Here is a 20,738-nt window from a genome sequence, read left to right on the forward strand (position 1 = left end):
AACAGGGCCTGCAAAAAGGCTGGCAAGTGGCTCCCCTGATTTCCTTCTGCAATGTGAAGACCAAGGTCTTTCAAAGAAAAGCAATTACCAATTTCTAGGGAAATCTTCCACTTCTTGAATCTTAGCACAGCAGCTATTAAGCCTGTGTGGCAAGATCATTTTAGTCCTGAAGATCAACACTGCACAGCAAAAATACTAGCTAACAGGGTTGTATCCAGTGGTTGCATGAATGTAAGGCAGCTATTGCAACTGAACTTTCTTTTAACTTCCCTGCTCTCTGCAGCCCCTAAAATTTATCTCGGGGGGGGGGGGTAGGGGGTAGAAGGCTCCTTAATAGTTTGGGCTGCGTTGTAGAGGACTATAGGGAGGAATCACCTGAATTTGAGTAGAAAAACCTTCCTTGACTGGACCTAGATATGCAAACACAATTTGTGCAAGATGAAGAAGCTGTTTTCATTTTTACTTTTGGCCTACATACAGCATGTCACAAATGTTATTTTGGTTTCTGAAATATAGTAATAGTTAACTTTGGACAATACAAACCAATAGACTCTGGTAGTTGCTGAAGTGAATTACTAGATAACAGCAGGTCTTGTAAACTTTCACATCCTGAAACGCCCTCTTCAAGAGTTTCAATGTTGTTTTTGGAAACATCCAAGTAGGTCAAGTGCTTCAAACTGCCCATAAACTGAAAATATAAAAGTATGGGCAAAGTAAAAAGATTCTGTGTTAAAATATATTCTATTCTGCAGATAATAAAAAAATAGTTATTTGCTAACATCTATCAGGCCTGTAACATCAGCATTCTAGTAACCAGCTAGAATGCACATTTTGATAGCTGCTTGTACAAAATCCAAATCTTAAGCATAGTGTCCAGCTGTGGATATTTCATTCTTAGAGGCTGCTGTAAAGTTCCACTGATGCAGACGCGCCTAAACTAATACAAAGTGAAGATTATGCCTCTAAAGAGGATTGTCACAATGTCATATTCAGTTTCACAATTTTTCTTCGACCATACATATTTTGGGTGGAACACATAAAATATTCACCTGCATTTTTCAGAATGTTAAACAATTGAAGAAGCAGGTTCACATTTCTACCAACTGTTTTATGAACATTTACATTCTTGAGTATAAAAAAGTGACCAGAAAAACATCAGACTATTCCAAGAGTGAAGGCATATTGATACATGAAGCTACACATTCTAATGGATGCCATTTAAGCACACTATTGTCATAAGTTACACTAAATACGTAAAATACAAGGCATATTGGGCGTGGATGATTGGTTTAGCTAAAGTTGTCAAATCAAAGCAAAACAAGGTTTTGCTGACATGAATATGCTTCCCGTCCTCTGGTATTATTTCAAACAAGGGTGGTCAGGAAAAGCAACAACCTTGAATGCATGAGGCTTATGGAGAGGCTTGAAATAATGGACATATAGGTACAGCTTTTAATCTGTCTGTTGTGCACTCTATGGCCTAAGATGAAATTTTTATGAGACCTTTAAGTATACACACGCAAGCACAGACATTTAAAGGAATAAATATACATACCCCTGGAATAAGAGTTAGTCTGTTACCATCCATCCAGAATTCTTTTAACCCACTTAATTGTTCAAGTACTTCAGGCTGTTAAAAACAAGATAGATGGAAAGATTAGATTGCATTATAGATATACATTTATTACTGACAATGCACTGAGTGAATCTAACTGTGTCCATATGCCAGTGGAAGGATCAATGTTAGGAACAGAATCTGGTTGGTTGGAAGTTGATTTGTGGGAGAATTTGGGGTGGAGGGGGCAGCTGCAGATGGGAGGGGAGGATGGGAAAATTGATCTGATCAAAATTGGATACTGCCCTTTGTATTTCTCCAGAAGGTTCATTTTCTTTTATATAGCATTCTATTACACACTGATGCCCTACTTAGGTTTTTCCTACAAGCTTTAAATATATACTGTATTTTGTCAGATGTTATAACATTTGAGTGAAAAGTCAGCTATAAATTTCAGAATGAATTTCACTGCATAGGCACATGCAGAATCAACTAGAAAAAAATGTTTTCATAGTTGCATAAATTATAAGCACTTATTATAACGTATAACCTTAGAAGCTAATATGTGGTCAAATGAGAATAATGCTTGCTTGTAGTTTAAATACATATGAAAATACTTTCATCTGTCACAGATATACCATACTAACAGGAAATGGAAGCTACACAAATCAGTTAACTTTAAAAATAGTTTCCTTAAAAAATTAAGATGCAGGCAACAGTTTCTCTGTAAGACAGCATTAAGCTGATTTTTCTATTTGACATTGATTAAAAATAGATTTACGGATAAGAGGTTTTAGGAAAGCTGTGTTACTTAGCTAGAACTCACCACTTCTGTGAATTCATTACTTCCCAAGTCCAGTCTCTCCAGCTGAGTCAGTCTGTTCATGGTTCTGCAAAGAGAAAGGATTAATAAGGAATTAGGTTTAAGAAAAATACCAGTTACATCCAATCTTCTTGTGTTTTTACTAATGCATCTTTTTAATCAGCATCAGATAGCCAGGCAGTTCTATAAAAGCACTCATACTTGATAGGGTCAGATTTTTATAAAATGTCATATAATCCTACAGCTAAAAGCAAAGCAAAAACTGTAGTTCAATGTTATCCAGTTTAATTAAAAACACATTTCTCTCTTAGCTCATTGAGAAAGCAATGACTTCTTCCCAATTCTATCAAATCATGCAACATCATCACTATGTGGCAATGAATGCCAAAGATAAATTATGCCGTTATACGCCCACTTGTCTTTAAAGCTGCTGTGTATTAATAAAGATCCCAATGTTTACCCATCTCCATTGTGAAGGGGAAACATGTGATCCTAACCTCTTTCATCTTACTTAGAGTTTCCAGTCCATTAACGCTGCAATCCTATACACACATGAGAGTAAATGCCACTAAAATCAATGAGGCTTACTTTTGAGCTCACATGCGCAAGGTTGCACTAAGAAAAAAGTCACCGTCTTGTTCTATGACTTCAAGTACAGTGGTACTTCGGGTTACATACGCTTCAGGTTACAGACTCCGCTAACCCAGAAATAGTGCTTCAGGTTAAGAACTTTGCTTCAGGATGAGAACAGAAATCATGCTCTGGCGGCGCGGCGGCAGCGGGAGGCCCCATTAGCTAAAGTGGTGCTTCAGGTTAAGAACAGTTTCAGGTTAAGTACGGACCTCCGGAACAAATTAAGTACTTAACCCGAGGTACCACTGTATCCAGTGAGGGACAGTGCACGGGCATAGCCAAAAGGGATGGGGGGGAGCTTCCCCCCCATCAAGTAAAATAATATACTTACCTAACTGACCAATCACATCGGTTCTGCCCCCCCAACAAAAGTCCTGCCCCCGCCTAACAAAGTCTTGCCCCCCCAAAAAAAAATCCTGGCTATCCCCATGGGGCAGTGTGAAATGCTTTCTAAAAATCCTAATAGACTAGGGGCCTATCGAATAGATCACACGCCCATGCTCTAACAAATTACCATATTTTTTGCACCATAACACTCACTTCTTTCCTAGAAAGTAAGGGGAAATGTCTGTGCGTGTTATGGAGGAAATGCCTACGGGTGGCATGCCTACGGATTTTCCTCCTCTAAAAACTATGTGCGTGTTATGGTCGGGTGCGTGTTATAGAGCGAAAAATACGGTAAGCACTTTGCTGTTAGAAAGTGACAGTGAACTACTTGTGCCATACACATGCATCCCACAAAAAAGTCATCAGCAAGAGTTTGTCCCCTATTATAAGAAAAATGCCAGTTACATTTAAGCTGTTTTAATTAACTAGTAAACTAATTATTTCACAGCATAATTTGCTGCTCTTTGCAGAAGCAGAAGCTAGATTCCATAATCAGGAAACGAAGGAATGCCATAAAGTATCAAAATACAAAAAAATGCATTTTCTAATTCAGGTGCAAGCTAACTTAAAAATGGGCAGAATTCAATCTCTTTCATTTTATTTAGACTGGATACATTCAAGTCAGCATGTCCTATACAAGTTGAGAACAAGCTCAAAGACAATGGCTTAGACCTAGATTTGCTTTTCCCTTTGCTGTCCAAGTGACAGAAAGGGAGGGGGGAGCAAGTCTGACTGCTTTCTTCTTTCTTCTGAAGTCCCAGCAGTCTGCTAGAAGCAAGTTGTAAACTGCTTTATGTAATTTTTTTGTCAAATAAACAGAATAAATAAAGCACACAAGCTTCTACATTTTGCACAGAACATGGTCATTCGTTTCCCTCATTATCCATTTCATTACCAAAACCAGTGCTTTTTTCCCAGGGATAATCAAGGGTACGCAGTACTGGTACCTCTTTCTTGTTGTTGTTTAAAAAAGTGTGGCACTTACTGCAACAACTTCATGGTAAGTACCGGCACCTATTTTCCTAGAAAAAAGCACTGACCAAAACTTAACATCACAAATGGTTTCCCGCAGGCAGTGGCAGACCTACATTTCTGGGACCCTGAAGCTTCAACTGTTATGGGGGCCCCTTTGCAACCAGCAACAATCTGTACTACTGACTCTCAAACACTGGGATTGTTGAAATAGATACAGCAGAAAATTAATCAATCAGAGTTGTGCAACTCAAATTGAGTCAACTAGACCCATTTTTTTAAAGCAAGGTGGATTAGCTTCTGGGGCCACCCCAGGATTAGGGACCCTGAAACTTAACCTACATTTATTTCATAGTACGTAGATCCACCCCTGCCTTCAGGAGGTGGTGGAATCTCCTTCCTTTGAAGTTTTTAAGCAGAGGTTGGATGGCCATCTGTTGTGTATACTTTAGGTGGGATTCCTGCACTGCAGGGGTTGGACTAGACAACCCTCGGGCTCCCTCCCAATTCTACACTTCTATGATTCTAAGCAGGAATGCTATAACCCCACGTTAAACAACTACCCAAACACAAATGTTAACTTATTAAAGAACAAAGGAATTAAATGTTAGTTTGCTTTTTCTAATGTCACCACATTTGTTCCTCAAAACATATTTATCTTGTATGCATTCCCTCTTTAGCCGTTTTATTTACAAAGACTACATTTTGTTTTAAAAGGTACTGTGAGGGTTTGATTAGCTGCTTGTGCGTGAAAACGTGCTCCCTCAGAGTTTGTGCGACCCCACAAACCTCCGTGTGTGACGGAGCTCCTCAGACATGTCTGCTCTAGTCACTAGTAGAGTCCGACAGTGGCTGTCTGCGGAAGCGTTTCCAGCAAAGAAGTTCCTTAACGGAAACGCGTCTCCTGGACTCACGGCGTGACAGTTTCCTGCGAGGTGTGGGTCTCCCTATGGGAGACTCCGATACCTCCCCACTGTTCTCGCTGGAAGCCTCCCTGAGCCCTCCCTCCTGCTCGCATTCCCTCAGAGACCCACTCCTCCCCCTGCTGGTCCCTGCTTCAGCAGTTGAGTCTCTTTCATCCTGCCTGAGTCCCTCCACCACCTGATGCTCTGATGGCAGTTCCCTGACATCCACCTCCCCTCCAGGGCCCCCCTCACCCCCTCCCAATTCCTCCCCCCTGGGAGGTGAAGGGCTAAAACCCCGAAACGAATCTTCCTCATCTTCTGACGTCTCGAACAATTCTCTCCATCGATCGTCGTCCTGGCCAGCTGAATCCTCCTCCTCTTCAGAATCTGGGAACCCCTCCAACTCCTCTTCCTCGTCGGTGGTGGCAAAGTATTCCCTTCGGAACCTCGCTACAGGCTGAGGTTTACGTGGGAACCTCTGATGAAAAGTCTCTATTAAAACCTCGTCATTGACATCCTCTGCCCTAACCCAGGTGTTTTCCGACTCCGGTTCCCCTTCCCACATTACCAAATACTCTACTTGATCTCCCTTCCACCTGGAATCGAGGATCTCCGCTACATGGTAGCTGTGTTCCTTCTCCTCCATTGCTGGTCCCCTAGTGACCCTCCCCTCACTGTCTCCTCTATACGGTGACAGCAACGACCTGTGAAAAACTGGGTGCAGCTTCATGTGGTTCGGTAACCGGAGCCTGAAAGCCACTGGATTGACCTGCTGTATGACTTCAAACGGACCCAGCCTTTTGGGTCTTAATTTCTTACAACCTCCTTTGAATGGCAACCCTTGGGTTGACAGCCACACCTGGTCCCCCACCCTGATGCTTTCACCTTCCCTTCTGTTTTTGTCTGCCTGCCTCTTATATTCCTCCTTAGCCCTGTTTAAGTTGAGTTGGAGCTGGCGATGGATCGCTTCCATTTCTTCCACGAACTGTTCTGCAGCTGGAACGCTCCAGTTCTCCCCCTCCCCCCCTGGGAAGGCTCTGGGATGGCACCCGTGATTAGCCAAAAAGGGGCTCATCCCCGTGGACACGTTCTCTGCATTGTTGTAGGCAAATTCTGCCAACGCCAACTTCTCCACCCAATCATTCTCTCTGTCATTAACATAACACCTCAAATATTGTTGGAGAACCCCATTTGCTCTTTCCGCCTGCCCGTTGGTTTCAGGATGACGGGCCGTCGAGAAATTAACCTCTACATGCAGTAAGCTCATGAGCTTCCTCCAGAACCTGGAAGTAAATTGTTTCCCTCGGTCTGAAACCACCCTCAAGGGGGCGCCATGCAACCTAAACACATTCTCTACAAACAATTTGGCGGTTTCTTCTGCTGTAACCGCATGTGAGCAGGCTATGAAGTGGGCCATTTTAGTTAACAGGTCTACTACAACCATGATGGCTGTTTTCCCTCTAGACCTTGGCAGATCAGTCATGAAATCTATTGCCACTGCTTCCCACGGTCTCTCAGGTGTGGGCAGTGGTTCTAATAAACCAGCCGGCGCCTGCCTCTCCCCCTTGGCTCTTTGGCATTGTTCACACCCTCTCACATACTCCCGCACATCTTCCCTGACCTTGGGCCACCAAAATTCCCTGGTAACCAGCCACATGGTTTTGTGTTGCCCAAAGTGCCCTGCTGTGGGGCTATCGTGCAGCTGCTTGAGTACCTTCTCCCTCAATTCCCCTTCAGGTATATATAACGCTCCCTTATAATACAATGCCCCATTTCTCTCCTCAAAACCACCGGATTTGTCTTCCTCCCCTCTGAGATCCCTGAGTTTCCCCTGGGCGTATGCATCCTGCACCGTACCCTCTACCAATTCCCTTTGCCCCACCAAAGTCGCCCCACACACCCAGCGGTCCTCTGGAATGATATGGGTTTCTTCGGGTGCTCCCTCCCCCTCCAAATATTCAGGTTTGCGTGAGAGAGCGTCCGCCCTAACATTCTCTGGGCCTGGCACATAACAAATCTCAAAGTTAAATTTGGAGAACTCTTGGGCCCATCTCAACTGCCTTTGGTTGAGCACTCGCGCCGTTCTCCAGTACTCTAGATTTTTATGGTCCGTGCACACTTGCACTTTATGTTGTGCACCAACTAGCAGATGCCTCCATCTCCGGAACGCCTCATGAATAGCAAGCAGTTCTCGGTCGTACACCGTGTAGTTCCTCTCGGATTTGTTCAGCTTCCGCGAGAAGAAGGCACACGGACGCCACTCTGACTCCTCCTTCCCCGGCTGCAGAAGAAGCACCGCCCCTATGGCTCTGTCAGATGCGTCTGTTTCAACCCTTAGCTTCTTTCGTAAATCCACATGCAGAAGTTGTTCTTCAGAGGCGAAGGCCCTTTTCAGTTCCTCAAACGCTCGCTCCGCCTCCGCCGTCCATACAAACTTCTTTTTACTGCTGAGACAGTCAGTGATGGGCGCCGTCAGATGGGCGAAGTTGCGGATGAACTTACGATAAAAGTTTCCAAACCCTAGGAACCTCTGCACATCCTTCTTGGTTTTGGGTGTTTTCCATTCCAGCACTGCCTGTACCTTGCCGGGATCCATGGCCAATCCCTTGTCTGACAGGCGGTACCCCAGGAATTCCACCTCCTTGGTATGGAACCGACACTTCTCCAGTTTGACCCACAGCCTGTTGGCTTGCAGTCTGCTCAACACTTCTCTGACGTCTCTCACATGTTGCTCCTCATTCTCAGAATACACCAACACATCATCTAGAAAGGCAACGCAATTCTTGTAGAGCAAAGGGCCCAGCACGTGGTTCATAAAAGATTGAAAACACGCGGAGCCTGCTTGTAATCCAAATGGCATAACGAGGTATTCAAACGCCCCCAAAGGGGTAAACATGGTGGTTTTCCATTCATCCCCTTTCCTTATGCGTATCAGGTTGTACGCCCCCCTTAGATCCAGCTTTGTGAAAATCTTTCCCTTCCTCACCCTGGTCAAAATATCATCAATTCTGGGCATAGGGAACGCCACCGGTTCAGTCACTGCATTCAGCCGCCTAAAATCACATACAAGTCTCGGCTTGTCCGCATTTTTTTTGTCCACAAAGAACACTGGGCTCCCCCCTGCTGCTTTGGACTCTCTGATGAAGCCTCTCTTCAGGTTCTTGTCAATGAACCCTCGCAACTCCTGCATTTCCCTGTCTGACATGGCATACAACTTGCCCACGGGAAGCTGTGCTCCTGGGAGTAAATTGATCTGACAATCAAAGGGTCTATGAGGTGGTAGTTGGTCAGCTTCCTTCTCGCTGAACACGTCGCTGAGATCTGCATACTGTGGTGGTACCTTCACCTTCCCCATTACTTCAGTCCCTGCTAGGGTGGCTTGGGCCCCTGCTGAACCCTTCTCCCCTTTGCAGTGTTCTAGGCAATGTGCTGAACCAAAGGACACCACTCTTTGATGCCAGCCAACCAGCGGATCATGTAGAGCTAGCCAGCTCATTCCCAAAATAATGGGAGCGCCTCCCAGGGTGGCCACATTAAACGCTATCAGTTCTGTGTGCCTTGCCACCCTCATTATCATTGGGACAGTCTGCAAGCGGACTCCTCCTCCCAACAACTCCCTGCCATCAATCGTGGTCACCTGCAGGGGGTTGCTTAAAGGGATGGTCTGTATCTGGTGTTCAGCAGCAAACTCCTTGCTCATAAAATTGCAGGAGCTGCCTGAGTCCAATAGCGCCTTTATTTTTAGGGGGTGCCCATTCTGCAGCTCTAGCGACACTTCAATCACTAGAGCAGGTCGAGGAGCTTCTGGCACGGGCACTTTCACTGCTCTTTGGCCTGGCTGCAGTGCCCCAATTGTGGCAACCAGGCGTTGGCTTTTACCTGCTCCGCTCCCCCTTCTTCTCCCCCCTCAACAGCTCCCACCATCCCTTGCCATTCCTTCCTCTGGGGGCAGACTCTGGCAAAGTGGCCTGGCTGTTGGCAGAGATAGCATTTCCGGGGGCCCTTTCCCTCCTTCTTAGCTCCCTCGCTGGTTTTTGAAAATGCGCGCGCGCGCGCTGTTCCGATTTCCATCGGCTCTGCCGGCGGGAAAGCTGGCTCAGGAATGTCTGGAATGCGGAACTCCTTCCAACGTTCCCCTCTCCCTTCCCGCCTCTCCAAGGCTCTTGCCTCCTGCCGCGCTCCTATGGTCAGCGCAGATTTGGTCAGCTGATCCATAGACTCCGCCCTGGGGCTCCGTGCCAGCTCGTCTTTCACCCCCGAAGAAAGACCTTCTTCAAATAGCATTTGAACGGGTGCCGCCGATAAATCCCAACTCAGTCTGTGAATCAGCATGGTAAACTCAGTCCAATATTCACGGACAGATCGACTTCCCTGCTTACAAGCCATTAGCTGTCTGCGCACCACCCCTTCCTCAATATCGCTGGAAAACATGATATCCATTGCACGAAAGAACTTCATTGTGTCCTTTAGTATGTCATTGTGCGTTGCCATTAGGGGTCGAACCCAGTCTCTAGCCCCTTTCTCAAGATGCCCAATTACAAAAGCAACTCGCGATTCCTCATCAGGGAACTCATCGAACTGCACATTAAGGGCATATTGCATCTCTGTCCTAAAAGCATGGTAGTCCTTGGGGTCCCCCCCAAATTTCTGCACCAATCCTGGTACCTTTCTGGGGAATTGCGTGGCTCTCCCCTTCTTGTCTGCATCCTGAGCCCTTCTCTCCTCCAACCTCGCCGTCTGCAGGGCCAGTTGAACCTCCAACGCTCGGTATCTATCTTCCAAGCTTGGATCAGCTCCAGCCCCTGCTCCTCCGGTTCCGGTTGGTTCGCTCATGATGCCTTCTCTTGCACAGGCAGCGTACAAGGTCTGTCGGACTGCTGTGAGGGTTTGATTAGCTGCTTGTGCGTGAAAACGTGCTCCCTCAGAGTTTGTGCGACCCCACAAACCTCCGTGTGTGACGGAGCTCCTCAGACATGTCTGCTCTAGTCACTAGTAGAGTCCGACAGTGGCTGTCTGCGGAAGCGTTTCCAGCAAAGAAGTTCCTTAACGGAAACGCGTCTCCTGGACTCACGGCGTGACAGTTTCCTGCGAGGTGTGGGTCTCCCTATGGGAGACTCCGATACCTCCCCACTGTTCTCGCTGGAAGCCTCCCTGAGCCCTCCCTCCTGCTCGCATTCCCTCAGAGACCCACTCCTCCCCCTGCTGGTCCCTGCTTCAGCAGTTGAGTCTCTTTCATCCTGCCTGAGTCCCTCCACCACCTGATGCTCTGATGGCAGTTCCCTGACAGGTACCCTTAGGTTATGTTTTTCCAATCGCCGCATAAATATAGCCAAGTGAAACTAACAGAACAAGAGAGCATCAAGAGGATAAGAGTTCAATGGAGCAATGCTTTCTAGCCAGCTCTCCGCTGAAGTGTGAGCATTACGTCTCATATTTCATCTACTGGTTCATTTGTCTGGCGCTAGAATCTCCCTTCTTTTGTTTTCATAGCCCATTTCACAGAACCCTTCCTTATGTACTAGATATCCTTTGATAAAGTTCATCATACATATCAGCTAAGGATGGGCACACAATTTCCTACTGGGGACCAGCAGTACTTTCCAACTTCTTCCCTTTTTGCTGCCAACCCCAAAAGAAGAGGCAGCCCCCAAAATGGGGGAAAGAGGCAGGCAGGCAAAGAGGAGGCTGCTCACAATGCATCTCCCACCTCTCAGCACAAAGGCTTCTCTCCCCAGTCAGTGCCCAACACTACTGTTAAGGCATAAGGGAGGGAGAAAGGAATGCCAGCAGGGTATCTTGGCTGGCCATCTCCTACTGTGCCCATTGGCAATCGTCAGCAAAAATAGCTACTGAGAAGGGATCAAGGGGATTGTCAATTTTCTGAGATGGTTTGGTTAAGCACAGCAGTGCTGAATGTCTTACTTAAGAGGAAGCCTGTGACAAGAAGAATTAAAAAAGAGAGAGAGCGAAAGCGCCATACCATTATGAAAGCAAAACAAAAACACATTTAAGTTGCTGTATCATTATTATTACAGGGGGAGAAATAATTTGCTTTTCTTTCAACTCTAATTCGTCATTCAATTTCATGTGATGTAGATATGCATACACATGGCATGATTTTAGATCCAAAATCTAACTGATTAATGGCTTCCTCAAGTATTACATTTTCCTACATAGAGATCCTCAGGCAATTCAGCCCAGCCTTACTGGCAGTAAAAACCATTCACAATGAACTTCAAAAATTACAGCTGTACATACTTTATTGATCTCCCTACAGGAAATTGTAACATATTTAGCAACCCACAGGGCGTACACAGAGAAGTTGTTTATACGCAATTGTCATCTTATAGATAATTATTTGGACTGGAGTCCAAATAAATTTGTAAAAATAAAAAGAACAAAGACAGTAAATAATACGTAATAGATAGGTAAAGTAAAGGTAAAGGACCCCTGGACAGTTAAGTCCAGTCAAAGGAGACTATGGGGTGTGGCGCTCATCTTGCTTATCAGGTCGAAGAAGCTGGCATTTGTTCACAGACAGCTTTCCAGGTCATCTGGCCAGAATGACTAGACTGCTACTGGTGCTTGGAGGACCATGACAAGTGGCAGAGCACACAGAAACACCGTTTTACTTCCCACCGCAGCGGTACTTGTTTATCTACTTGCACTGGGGTGCTTTCAAACTGCGAGGTTGGCAGAAGCTGGGGCAGAGCAATGGGAGCTCACCCCGTCACAGGGATCTGAACTGCCGACCTTCTGATCAGCAAGCCCAAGAGGCTCAGGGGTTTTAAACCCCGCATTCCCTGCGCGATTTCTGTTCTCATCCTGAAGCAAAGCTCTTAACCCAAGGTACTATTTCTGTGTTAGCGGAGTCTGTAACCTGAAGCGGCTGTAACCCAAGGTACCACTGTATTATAATCTCAATACATCTTCAAACATATTATTCACACCAAAATAAACATAAATATCACTATATACTTACTTTGGCAACATTTTTAACTGGTTTTCTCTGAGCTCCAAAATCTGGAGTTTAGTTAATCTGTAAAATAAACACTCAAGATTACCATTTAAAAGGCAAAGTATGCATATCTGAAATAAAATAAAGCTTGTTTATACAGCCAGTACAATAATTCAGATATTGGGCAAATTTAATTTGCAAATAAAAACTGGGTTCAAATACAGGCTGCACACATCTTTAATATCTAGATATTTTGCTTGCTTCAGAGAATTGTGATTCTTAGATCTAACGTGGGCAGAGGAAGGCATCATTCAAATACAAGTAATATCAAGGCTATACAAAATTACTACTTATTTTGGAATACTTTTGACAACTGTCTCTAGCAGAGACAAGCAGGAGATTCCAATTATCCCAAACAATTTTTGGTATTGTTTAATTATACTGTAAGCAAATTTCTTCCACTAAGCAATATAAATCTGCAACCACTCCACATCTGGCAAAACTTCCAAACATTTTATCTGGTAAAACTTCCAAACATTATTATTTTCTGTCCTACATGTGAATTTTGATCTTAATTTTCTCTTAAACTTTGTTCAAGTTACATGTCTCTTATCAGTCTCTGGATTTATTTATTTTTGGGGTGTTGTCAGTTTTCTAAAATTTATGGCTCTCCTTCCATAAATGTGATGACCTAGACTGAACTCCATGCTGCAGCTGAGTCATAATTGGTGTCAAATAGGGCTTGGTTTTGTGTATACCGTATTTTTTGCTCTATAAGATGCACCCGATCATAAGACGCACCTAGTTTTAGAGGAGGAGAACAATGAAAAAAATATTCTCTCCCTCTCTGCGCAGCACCTCTCCAGCAAAGTGGGAGGAGAAATGGAAGGGGCTCCGTTTCTCCTCCCGCTTTGCTGAAGGGGTGCCGCGCAGCTTTCCCTCTCTGCGCAGCGCCTCTTCAGTGCTAAAGAGACACTGCGTAGAGAGGGAAAGCTGTGCAGCGCCTCTCCAGCGAAGCAAAGTCAGAACAGCAAGAGGGATCGCTGCTTTCTGGGATAGCTGCGCAGCCTGCATTCGCTCCATAAAACGCACACACATTTCCCCTTACCTTTAGGAGGGAAAAGGTACGTCTTATAGAGCGAAAAATATAGTAATGTCCATACAGCAAATCAATGTCTTTTTCGCAACAATGTTTGGATGGCAATTCAATTCAATATATACCAGCCATTTTTATCATTTTACTGTTGTTTTTACCTTGCAAAATGCATTGTTTTATTGTGTACTAGTCTTGCACGTATTAGAAAACGATGTGGATGTTCCTCCTGACTTAGCCATCTACATCAGGCTTCCCCAACCTCGGCCCTCCAGATGTTTTTGGCCTACAACTCTCATGATCCCTAGCTAGCACGACCAGTGGTCAGGGATGATGGGAACTGTAGTCTCAAAACATCTGGAGGGCCGAGGTTGGGGATGCCCGGTCTACATGAATTCCATGAAAGCTAGCATAATGCTGTGACTGAAATGCTGTAACTAGACAACCTATTCAATCCTTTTAAATGAAAGGAGAATTGAAAGCTGCAAGGATTCCCAGCAGCAAGAACAGGTGGGTAAGAGCACAGAAAGAGAGTTCATCCCAATACCACTCTGATGCCATTTTGTAGTCAGTGTTTCATGAATGTTGCACAGCCTGCACAGAAGTGGTCTTGGAGAGTGCAACCTTGCTGTTTTCTTTTTTCAAACCTCTTGACTAGAGTCCCTCTCCCTACATTTTTTTAAAAACAAAAATGACAGCAGAACTACATAATATTTTAATCAGGGATAGCCCCCATGGAGCCCCCTCCAGCTGTTGCTGGACTACAATTCCCATCAGCCCAAGCCAGTATGGCCAATGGTTGAAGAACGTGGGAGTAGATGAATTCTTTCAATTTCCATTCTACTAAGACTAATTCCCTATTTCAGTGGGACTTTAAACCAATTATTCTAGCTCATCATATCCATTCTGAAAGTATTACTACATAACTCTGTTTGAAAGGTAGGGTTTGGAATTTACATCTTGCCTCTTAACCAACAACGTGCCTTCTTCTGATCAATGCAACACACTATGTTCTACACAATTAAAAACAAGGTACTGATTTTCAAAAACCCATTTTCAAACTTACCTGCCAAAATTGGCTGGTAAGAACTCAAGAAAAGCATCATTCAGATATAGCTGTGTTAGATTTAACAACTGTGAAAATCCATCTGGAAGCCTAGACAAATTTAAACACATAAAAATTAGCAAACACAAGATCATATGCCTCATTTCAAAACACACTTTGTGTTCACTACTCACTGCTCAACTGACATGCTACAATTTAAACAACAAAATAACTTACTTTGAAATGGGGTTTACGCTGGCCTCAACAATTGCCAAAACTTTACAGTTTTTGATATTTTCTGGAAACTCCTGTATGCCTGTAAAAGTAGACAGCACAAATGCACATAAGAATAAACCTGCAATAACCAAAACAATGGCAACTTAATTTTCTGAGATTATGCTGCTACTTTACACAACTACATAACTTCGCAGCCAATAGAGTTTCAGAGCTTCTGCTCAAGCTCTAGAGTAATGCGCTCTAATTATTACAGTCGTACCTCCGCTTATGCATCCCCCTGGGTACGTAAACTTCAGGATGCGAACGCAGCAAACCCAGAAGTATTTTTCTGGGTTTCGCCAAGTGCGCATGCGCACAAGTGCTCTACGCACCAAGCGCATGCGCAGAAGTGGTCCTCTGGTTGCGAATTCCTCGGGATGCGGTCAGACCTCTGGAATGGATCCCGTTCGCAACTGGAGGTACCACTGTATTGTGAAAAGCACAGCAGCTTGCATGGACCTCATGTATTTCAGTGAATTTTCAAAAGCATCTGAATCAAGGTCTTCACTAGCTTTAGTTAGGGATGCCTGCATGCTGCTGTTCCTTGGAACTATAGCAAAGTAACAGAATGTGGTTTTCGTGGTCTTGGTTTTCATCTTAAAAAATCAACCTTCTGACAAATTGTAAATTAGACCTGAAAGTGAGCATTAATGCCTGGTAAAATCTCAGAAGGCAGAGTTGCTACTGAATAAAATTCAGTTTCTGCAACTTGTGCAGGTTGTAGAATTCATATTTTCTTGTTACCTAGATGCTATACTATCCTAAGGTTGACCTCAGTGGGATATGGATGCCTAAATATACCAGTTGCAGTTGCATTATACATTGAATTCAGTTGTCTGACATTTCGTTTATGAATTATTAATTGTACATCTGTAGGGCTGGCTTTTTGTTTTTAAGAGTTTGTATTTTATCTTGTTATCTTGTTGTACACTGCTTTTATGGCCTCAAGCTGTGAAGTAGTTTATACATTTGTAGAATACGTACATACATAAAGCAGAAAGGAAAAGGAGTTTAATGAGCACAGGAACACAGTGTCAGACATAATCTCTGAGGCACCATTAGTCTGCTTATGTATTATTGGAGCCAGTGATAATTAATAAAGAAACCAATCCTTCTTGTGATGTTTTAAAATAAGCATTTAGAATGTTAATCAGAGATAATGAAATGAAGCAGTTATTCAAGGGGAAATGATTCAGGAGGTAGACATACTACTTTGGCCCTTAAAAATCTAATGAGAACTGACTAAAGGGCGACAATAGTACAAATCTGAATGCCACAGTGCTCAGCTTGAGAGAAACTATTATTTTTTCATCACATCACAAAACATTCATTTAAACAAAGTACATAATGGATAGCTACCTGCACACTAAAAATGGAAATATGTTCAAGAAATTATATTTCTTAAATTCCCAAGTTAATAAAGCTCCAACAAAAAATTGGAGTTCTCATGTATTGGCTTAGTATGAAGCTTTAAAAAAAGACTATTCACAAATACATCCATCTTGCAATGTTTGGACATCTTTGACGCACAACCATAGCATCTTCTGAATCTAAAGTTCTTCTTAGTAGTATGATGTTTCCATACTACTTCCACATATCTATGGTGTACGTGTTATTAAATTACATCACTGCCATTCCTGATGCTAGACAAGCTATCTAATACGTGTCCAGCATTTAATTTATGAATGCCCACAGGAGAGGGAGGGAAGTAATCAGAAACATTTTCCTGCCCCATATGGTTTAATGAGCCAAAGTAGACTTGACATGGGAGATCCACAATTGGATTTATTCAAGTCTTTTTGTCTAAAAGAGCCAGAAGGTGGTAGAACTGTACTGGATGGAACCTTTGCCCCATGAAGTATAGGTGAACCTCGCTTATTTAAAGGTTTTCACTGCTGTCTCCACCTGTGTTGTATTTAAATGACTATATTGTAGACATGTATGTGTACATAATGTATATACTGCAGCACAATTAAAAGGAACAAGGCACTCTTAAAGACATGAGAAATAAGCCAAAGCCATGAAACGTGGCATGGGAATTTTCCATTGTGTTCTATGGATAATGGTCTGCACATTCTCAGCAATTCTCTACTGCAGTGTTTTTCAACCACTGTTCCGCGGCACACTAGTGTGCCGCGAGATGTTGCCTGGTGTGCCGTGGGAAAAATTGAAAAATTCGAAAGATTTAAAAATAAAGTATTTTATAATTTTTCATATTTCTGTTTACTTACTATTTCATAATAAAGTAATTATAAAATACTTTCTTTGTGTTTATTTGATTCCTATTCAAGAGAATTACTTTATATATAGTCAATATAGGCACAGAGTTAATTTTTTTAACATTTTCTAATGGTGGTGTGCCTCGTGATTTTTTTCATGAAACAAGTGTGCCTTTGCCCAAAAAAGGTTGAAAAACACTGCTCTACTGCATATTACCAAAACATCCATGCATACGTTCATGTTGTAACTAACTTTATGTTGTGGCACAGCACACATAATGATAAACTTAATCATGACTGTTTTTTTGCTACAAATCCAAAATCTACAGTATGGTTCTATTTTTACCAGAACCAACCAAAATGTCTAAGAGTCATAAGCAGGCTTTTGAGTTCTCCATAACTTTTTATCAGCCTGTTCATAAAACTCTGTGTATGAGAGACATGATGCATTCCTGAAAGTCCGCAGTGGATAAGGTGGGATAGCAGGAGGAGTTTTGCAGGCGTAAAAAGAACTGCCTCACTCAATGCTAGGTAGGTTTTCTAGATGACCCCATTGCTACAGGGACAAAAAGGCAAATATCCCATTTTGGAAATGCAAATTCTACAGGTTACTTGGATTGTCAGACTCCAGCACAAAGTCCTTGTAAGACAGAGAACAGAGAAACAAAGTAATCTTCGTATTATCAAAGCTGGATATTAATTGTAGGTGGTGTACTAGGCATGCAATCTTTTGAAAGGCACTTTTATGGAATATTTTATTGCTTCAATCTCATTTTTAACATTTAGGATAGCATGAATCTGGGTCTAAATACTCTTGCAGTAGATTGCCATGGTACTATCCCAAGGCCACTTTATAGCTTAATTCCAAATTGCAGGCCCATGACCAACTGTACTATACTAAGCAACCTTTTATCTATGTTACAGAGAAAAGGTGTCACTGATGCCCATGATACATATGAGATGGGAAGAAGTGAAGGTTGTACGGCTGTGAGATAATCTGTGCAATTTCCTCTAAGTCTTCTACATGACATGGCTGCAAACTGTCTCCAGTTTCTCTCAATTCATTTGCCTAGTAAGGCTATCGAAGTGAAAATTCAAAAGTGGCAGCAGGCCAGAGCTACAATCCTGGTGGTCTGTCTTTCTCATTCAATGCTCTATAGAGAAGTGGTAGGGTGTGGAACTGTACTCTCCTATAACACTCAATAAGTTTCTTATAAATTTAGGAAAGTTAGATATGGCAAAAATTACAGCACATACCAAAATAATTAAGGCAGTATAACAGTAATTCCTACCCAATTCCCAAGGCAGTCTGAAGACCCTAACCCCATAAAGGAGGGAATACATTGTGTAAAGTTGCAGACATAACACACTGCAAATTTCAAGTCTCAACACAGTATTAAAACACATTAAATGATGCCAAATCTCAGCTGGTAGCTTTTTATTACAAACAGGAACACACAGGAATCATCTTGGCTGTGAGTCCTGGAAGACCTGCTCCCTGCCTTGCTGGCCATTTCCCACCTGGCCTGGGAGGATGAGTCCTTATTGACTCCAGCTGCAAAAGCAGAGGCTGCTGAACAGACTCTTAGGCTGCGGTATTGTTTAGGGGGGGTTGTTGTGGGTTTTTTGTTGCTGTTTATATCACACACAGAGAGAGATTTTATTATGATTTATGTGGAAATTGTTTCAATTTGGTTGTGTAATTTTTAATGTTTTATATTTATTGTTTATAACTGACTTTGCTATGTTTGTAATCATGTAAATCTTTTCAGGTTGTAAGTTGCCTGGAGCATGGCTTTAACTATGGAAAGGCAGCATACAAATAAAATGATGATGATAACAGCATAAATCTTGGTTATACTTATTTGGTAATGGGGATATTTTGGAATGAGGTTTGCCAGATAACTAAAGTTTTCAGGCATTAAACTGAGACACTCGATATCAAATATAAAAAGGGAAGATAAGAGAATCCATACGAGTCTCTGTGAGCTCTCAGTAGGTTTTATAAACTTGCACACTTAACACTTAAAATTTAGATCATATATTCATTTGTAGAATAATGGGAATTGCAATGGCAACCAAGAAGAGACCAAGAAAATTAGGTGCTTCCTGTATCCTATTCACTTCACATTTGCATGTTTACATGTTCATTTAATCTGCTGGCTTGAAGATCTGGGGTTTTAATATTGAGGGCTCTTGGTCTTTTATGTGATTTCTGCACTGGGTTGAATGTGTTGGTCAGCTTATTTAGTAATTGATCTTGGGGGTTTTTTGAAATTTGAAATTTAATGTTTTAAATTGTGCTTACTGAAGTCGTGTTCTATGAAGTCGTGTATCTATGGTAAGCAGTTTTGAGAGGAAGAGCAAGGAGGATCAGCTGAACCAACCTAAACAAGAAAGTGCCTAATCAGCTATCCTATACCCCTTCCGGCAAATAATTCCTCCTGTCCATGTGAGTGTGCAAATGTGGAGTAGGTTCTTTCCTTATCACTAATTGGCAGGGGAGCAAAAACACTGAGAGTCAAAAGAGTAGCATTCTTAGCACTCTCCAGCCTTCACTGCAAATGGGAGGAAGCTTATCCCAATCTTCAATATTATTACAGTATCGAGCTGCAAGCATCCAATTTACACAAGGTTAATCATTAAGATTGTAACAGGTGCACTGATCCTCAGAGGAGCAATATAGAAGGAAACAACAAGTAAAATGTGAGCAATTTAAACCAGGTATGTACGTTTTCCAAAAAAACCCTGACATCCAAAGTTAGTTTCAAATCTGTGCCATATCTTCCCTGCGGCACTCTCAGGTGAATAGTTGTCTGATACAACCTTAATACCATCTGCATGGATAATTTCTCCCATTCACTTTCTGAGGGGTGTGGAGGGGAGACTGTTTCAACTACCTCTGAGCTTGAAACACAAGCAGCTAGCTAAACTTACATTTCAAAAAGGCCCCTCACTGTGACATGTAAAAATGGATAAGCTTAAGATATACAAATACATTTACACAGGTGAAATCCACTTCCTATATCCTCAAGACTGATACAGTACTGTGACCATTTGCTTTTCCTTTATACAGCTTTCGATGTAAGTGCTAATAGCAATGTCATGACTTAACCATCTTTTCCATAGGTCATCTTTTCTTAAAGATACCTTCTGCTTATAGTCACCCAGCTTAAACAGCTGCTGCTCAGACATGCCATGTACAGCCTCAGGCCAATGTTCCAGTAATACAGCATTCACACACAAGGCTTTATGTCTCATCCACTCTCATTCCAAGCCCCGAATAGTCTTAATGTGCCTGAGAACTGAAGTTGTGTGTTGAGCTGTGAAGGGACAGTAGATTTTCTTTTTTCTAATTCTCTCTCTCATCCTAAGCACATAGATAGAAGTGAGGGGGCAATGGACTGTCTGCTCCTTGAAATAACTTGAAGCCATGCAAAAAGCAGCTTGCCAGCGCCTCTTGAGCCAGGTTGGCAACCCATTTATAAATGGCAAGAACGAACTTTCTTCAAGGCAATTTGCACAATAAGAGATTACCCTGAGGTTCTCAGCTGCACAAAGTTAACAGAACAGTCTGTCTTACAAACTTATGAAACTTAATTAAGAAAATAGTAGGCATGTGGCCAGATTCCAATAGAAGCATTGCCTTCTCCGAGAAAACATTAAGGGAACAGAGCTTAAAAGACTGTCTCCTAGCTCAGGTTTATGCAAAATATTTATATTTGTGACAGCAGGGAGACAAAATCTCGGTAAGAGATACATTAAAAAGCGGAAAAAGAAACACCCTGCACTCATTGCAGCTTACACTGAACACTGTGAAAGGGATTGATAGTTGTTCACATGTTTGGTTTTAACTACAGGAAAAGGAATAT

General features: G+C 42.7%; 1 protein-coding gene across 2 annotated transcripts in view; it reads right to left on the reverse strand.

The window, feature by feature from the left end:
• ERBIN (erbb2 interacting protein) overlaps nucleotides 1-20,738 on the reverse strand; it is a 90,631-nt gene that overhangs the window by 32,229 nt on the left and 37,664 nt on the right. For both annotated transcript variants that reach the window (XM_083465172.1, XM_083465171.1), the window contains exons 5-10: nucleotides 14,609-14,687; nucleotides 14,393-14,482; nucleotides 12,258-12,314; nucleotides 2,382-2,445; nucleotides 1,556-1,630; nucleotides 544-688 (exon numbers count right to left, since the gene is read on the reverse strand). In XM_083465172.1, the coding sequence (XP_083321298.1) occupies nucleotides 544-688; nucleotides 1,556-1,630; nucleotides 2,382-2,445; nucleotides 12,258-12,314; nucleotides 14,393-14,482; nucleotides 14,609-14,687 (510 nt within the window). The remainder of the gene's footprint in view (nucleotides 1-543; nucleotides 689-1,555; nucleotides 1,631-2,381; nucleotides 2,446-12,257; nucleotides 12,315-14,392; nucleotides 14,483-14,608; nucleotides 14,688-20,738) is intronic.

Source organism: Podarcis liolepis (assembly GCF_965112155.1).
Source record: "Podarcis liolepis genome assembly, chromosome: 11".
NCBI lineage: Eukaryota > Metazoa > Chordata > Lepidosauria > Squamata > Lacertidae > Podarcis > Podarcis liolepis.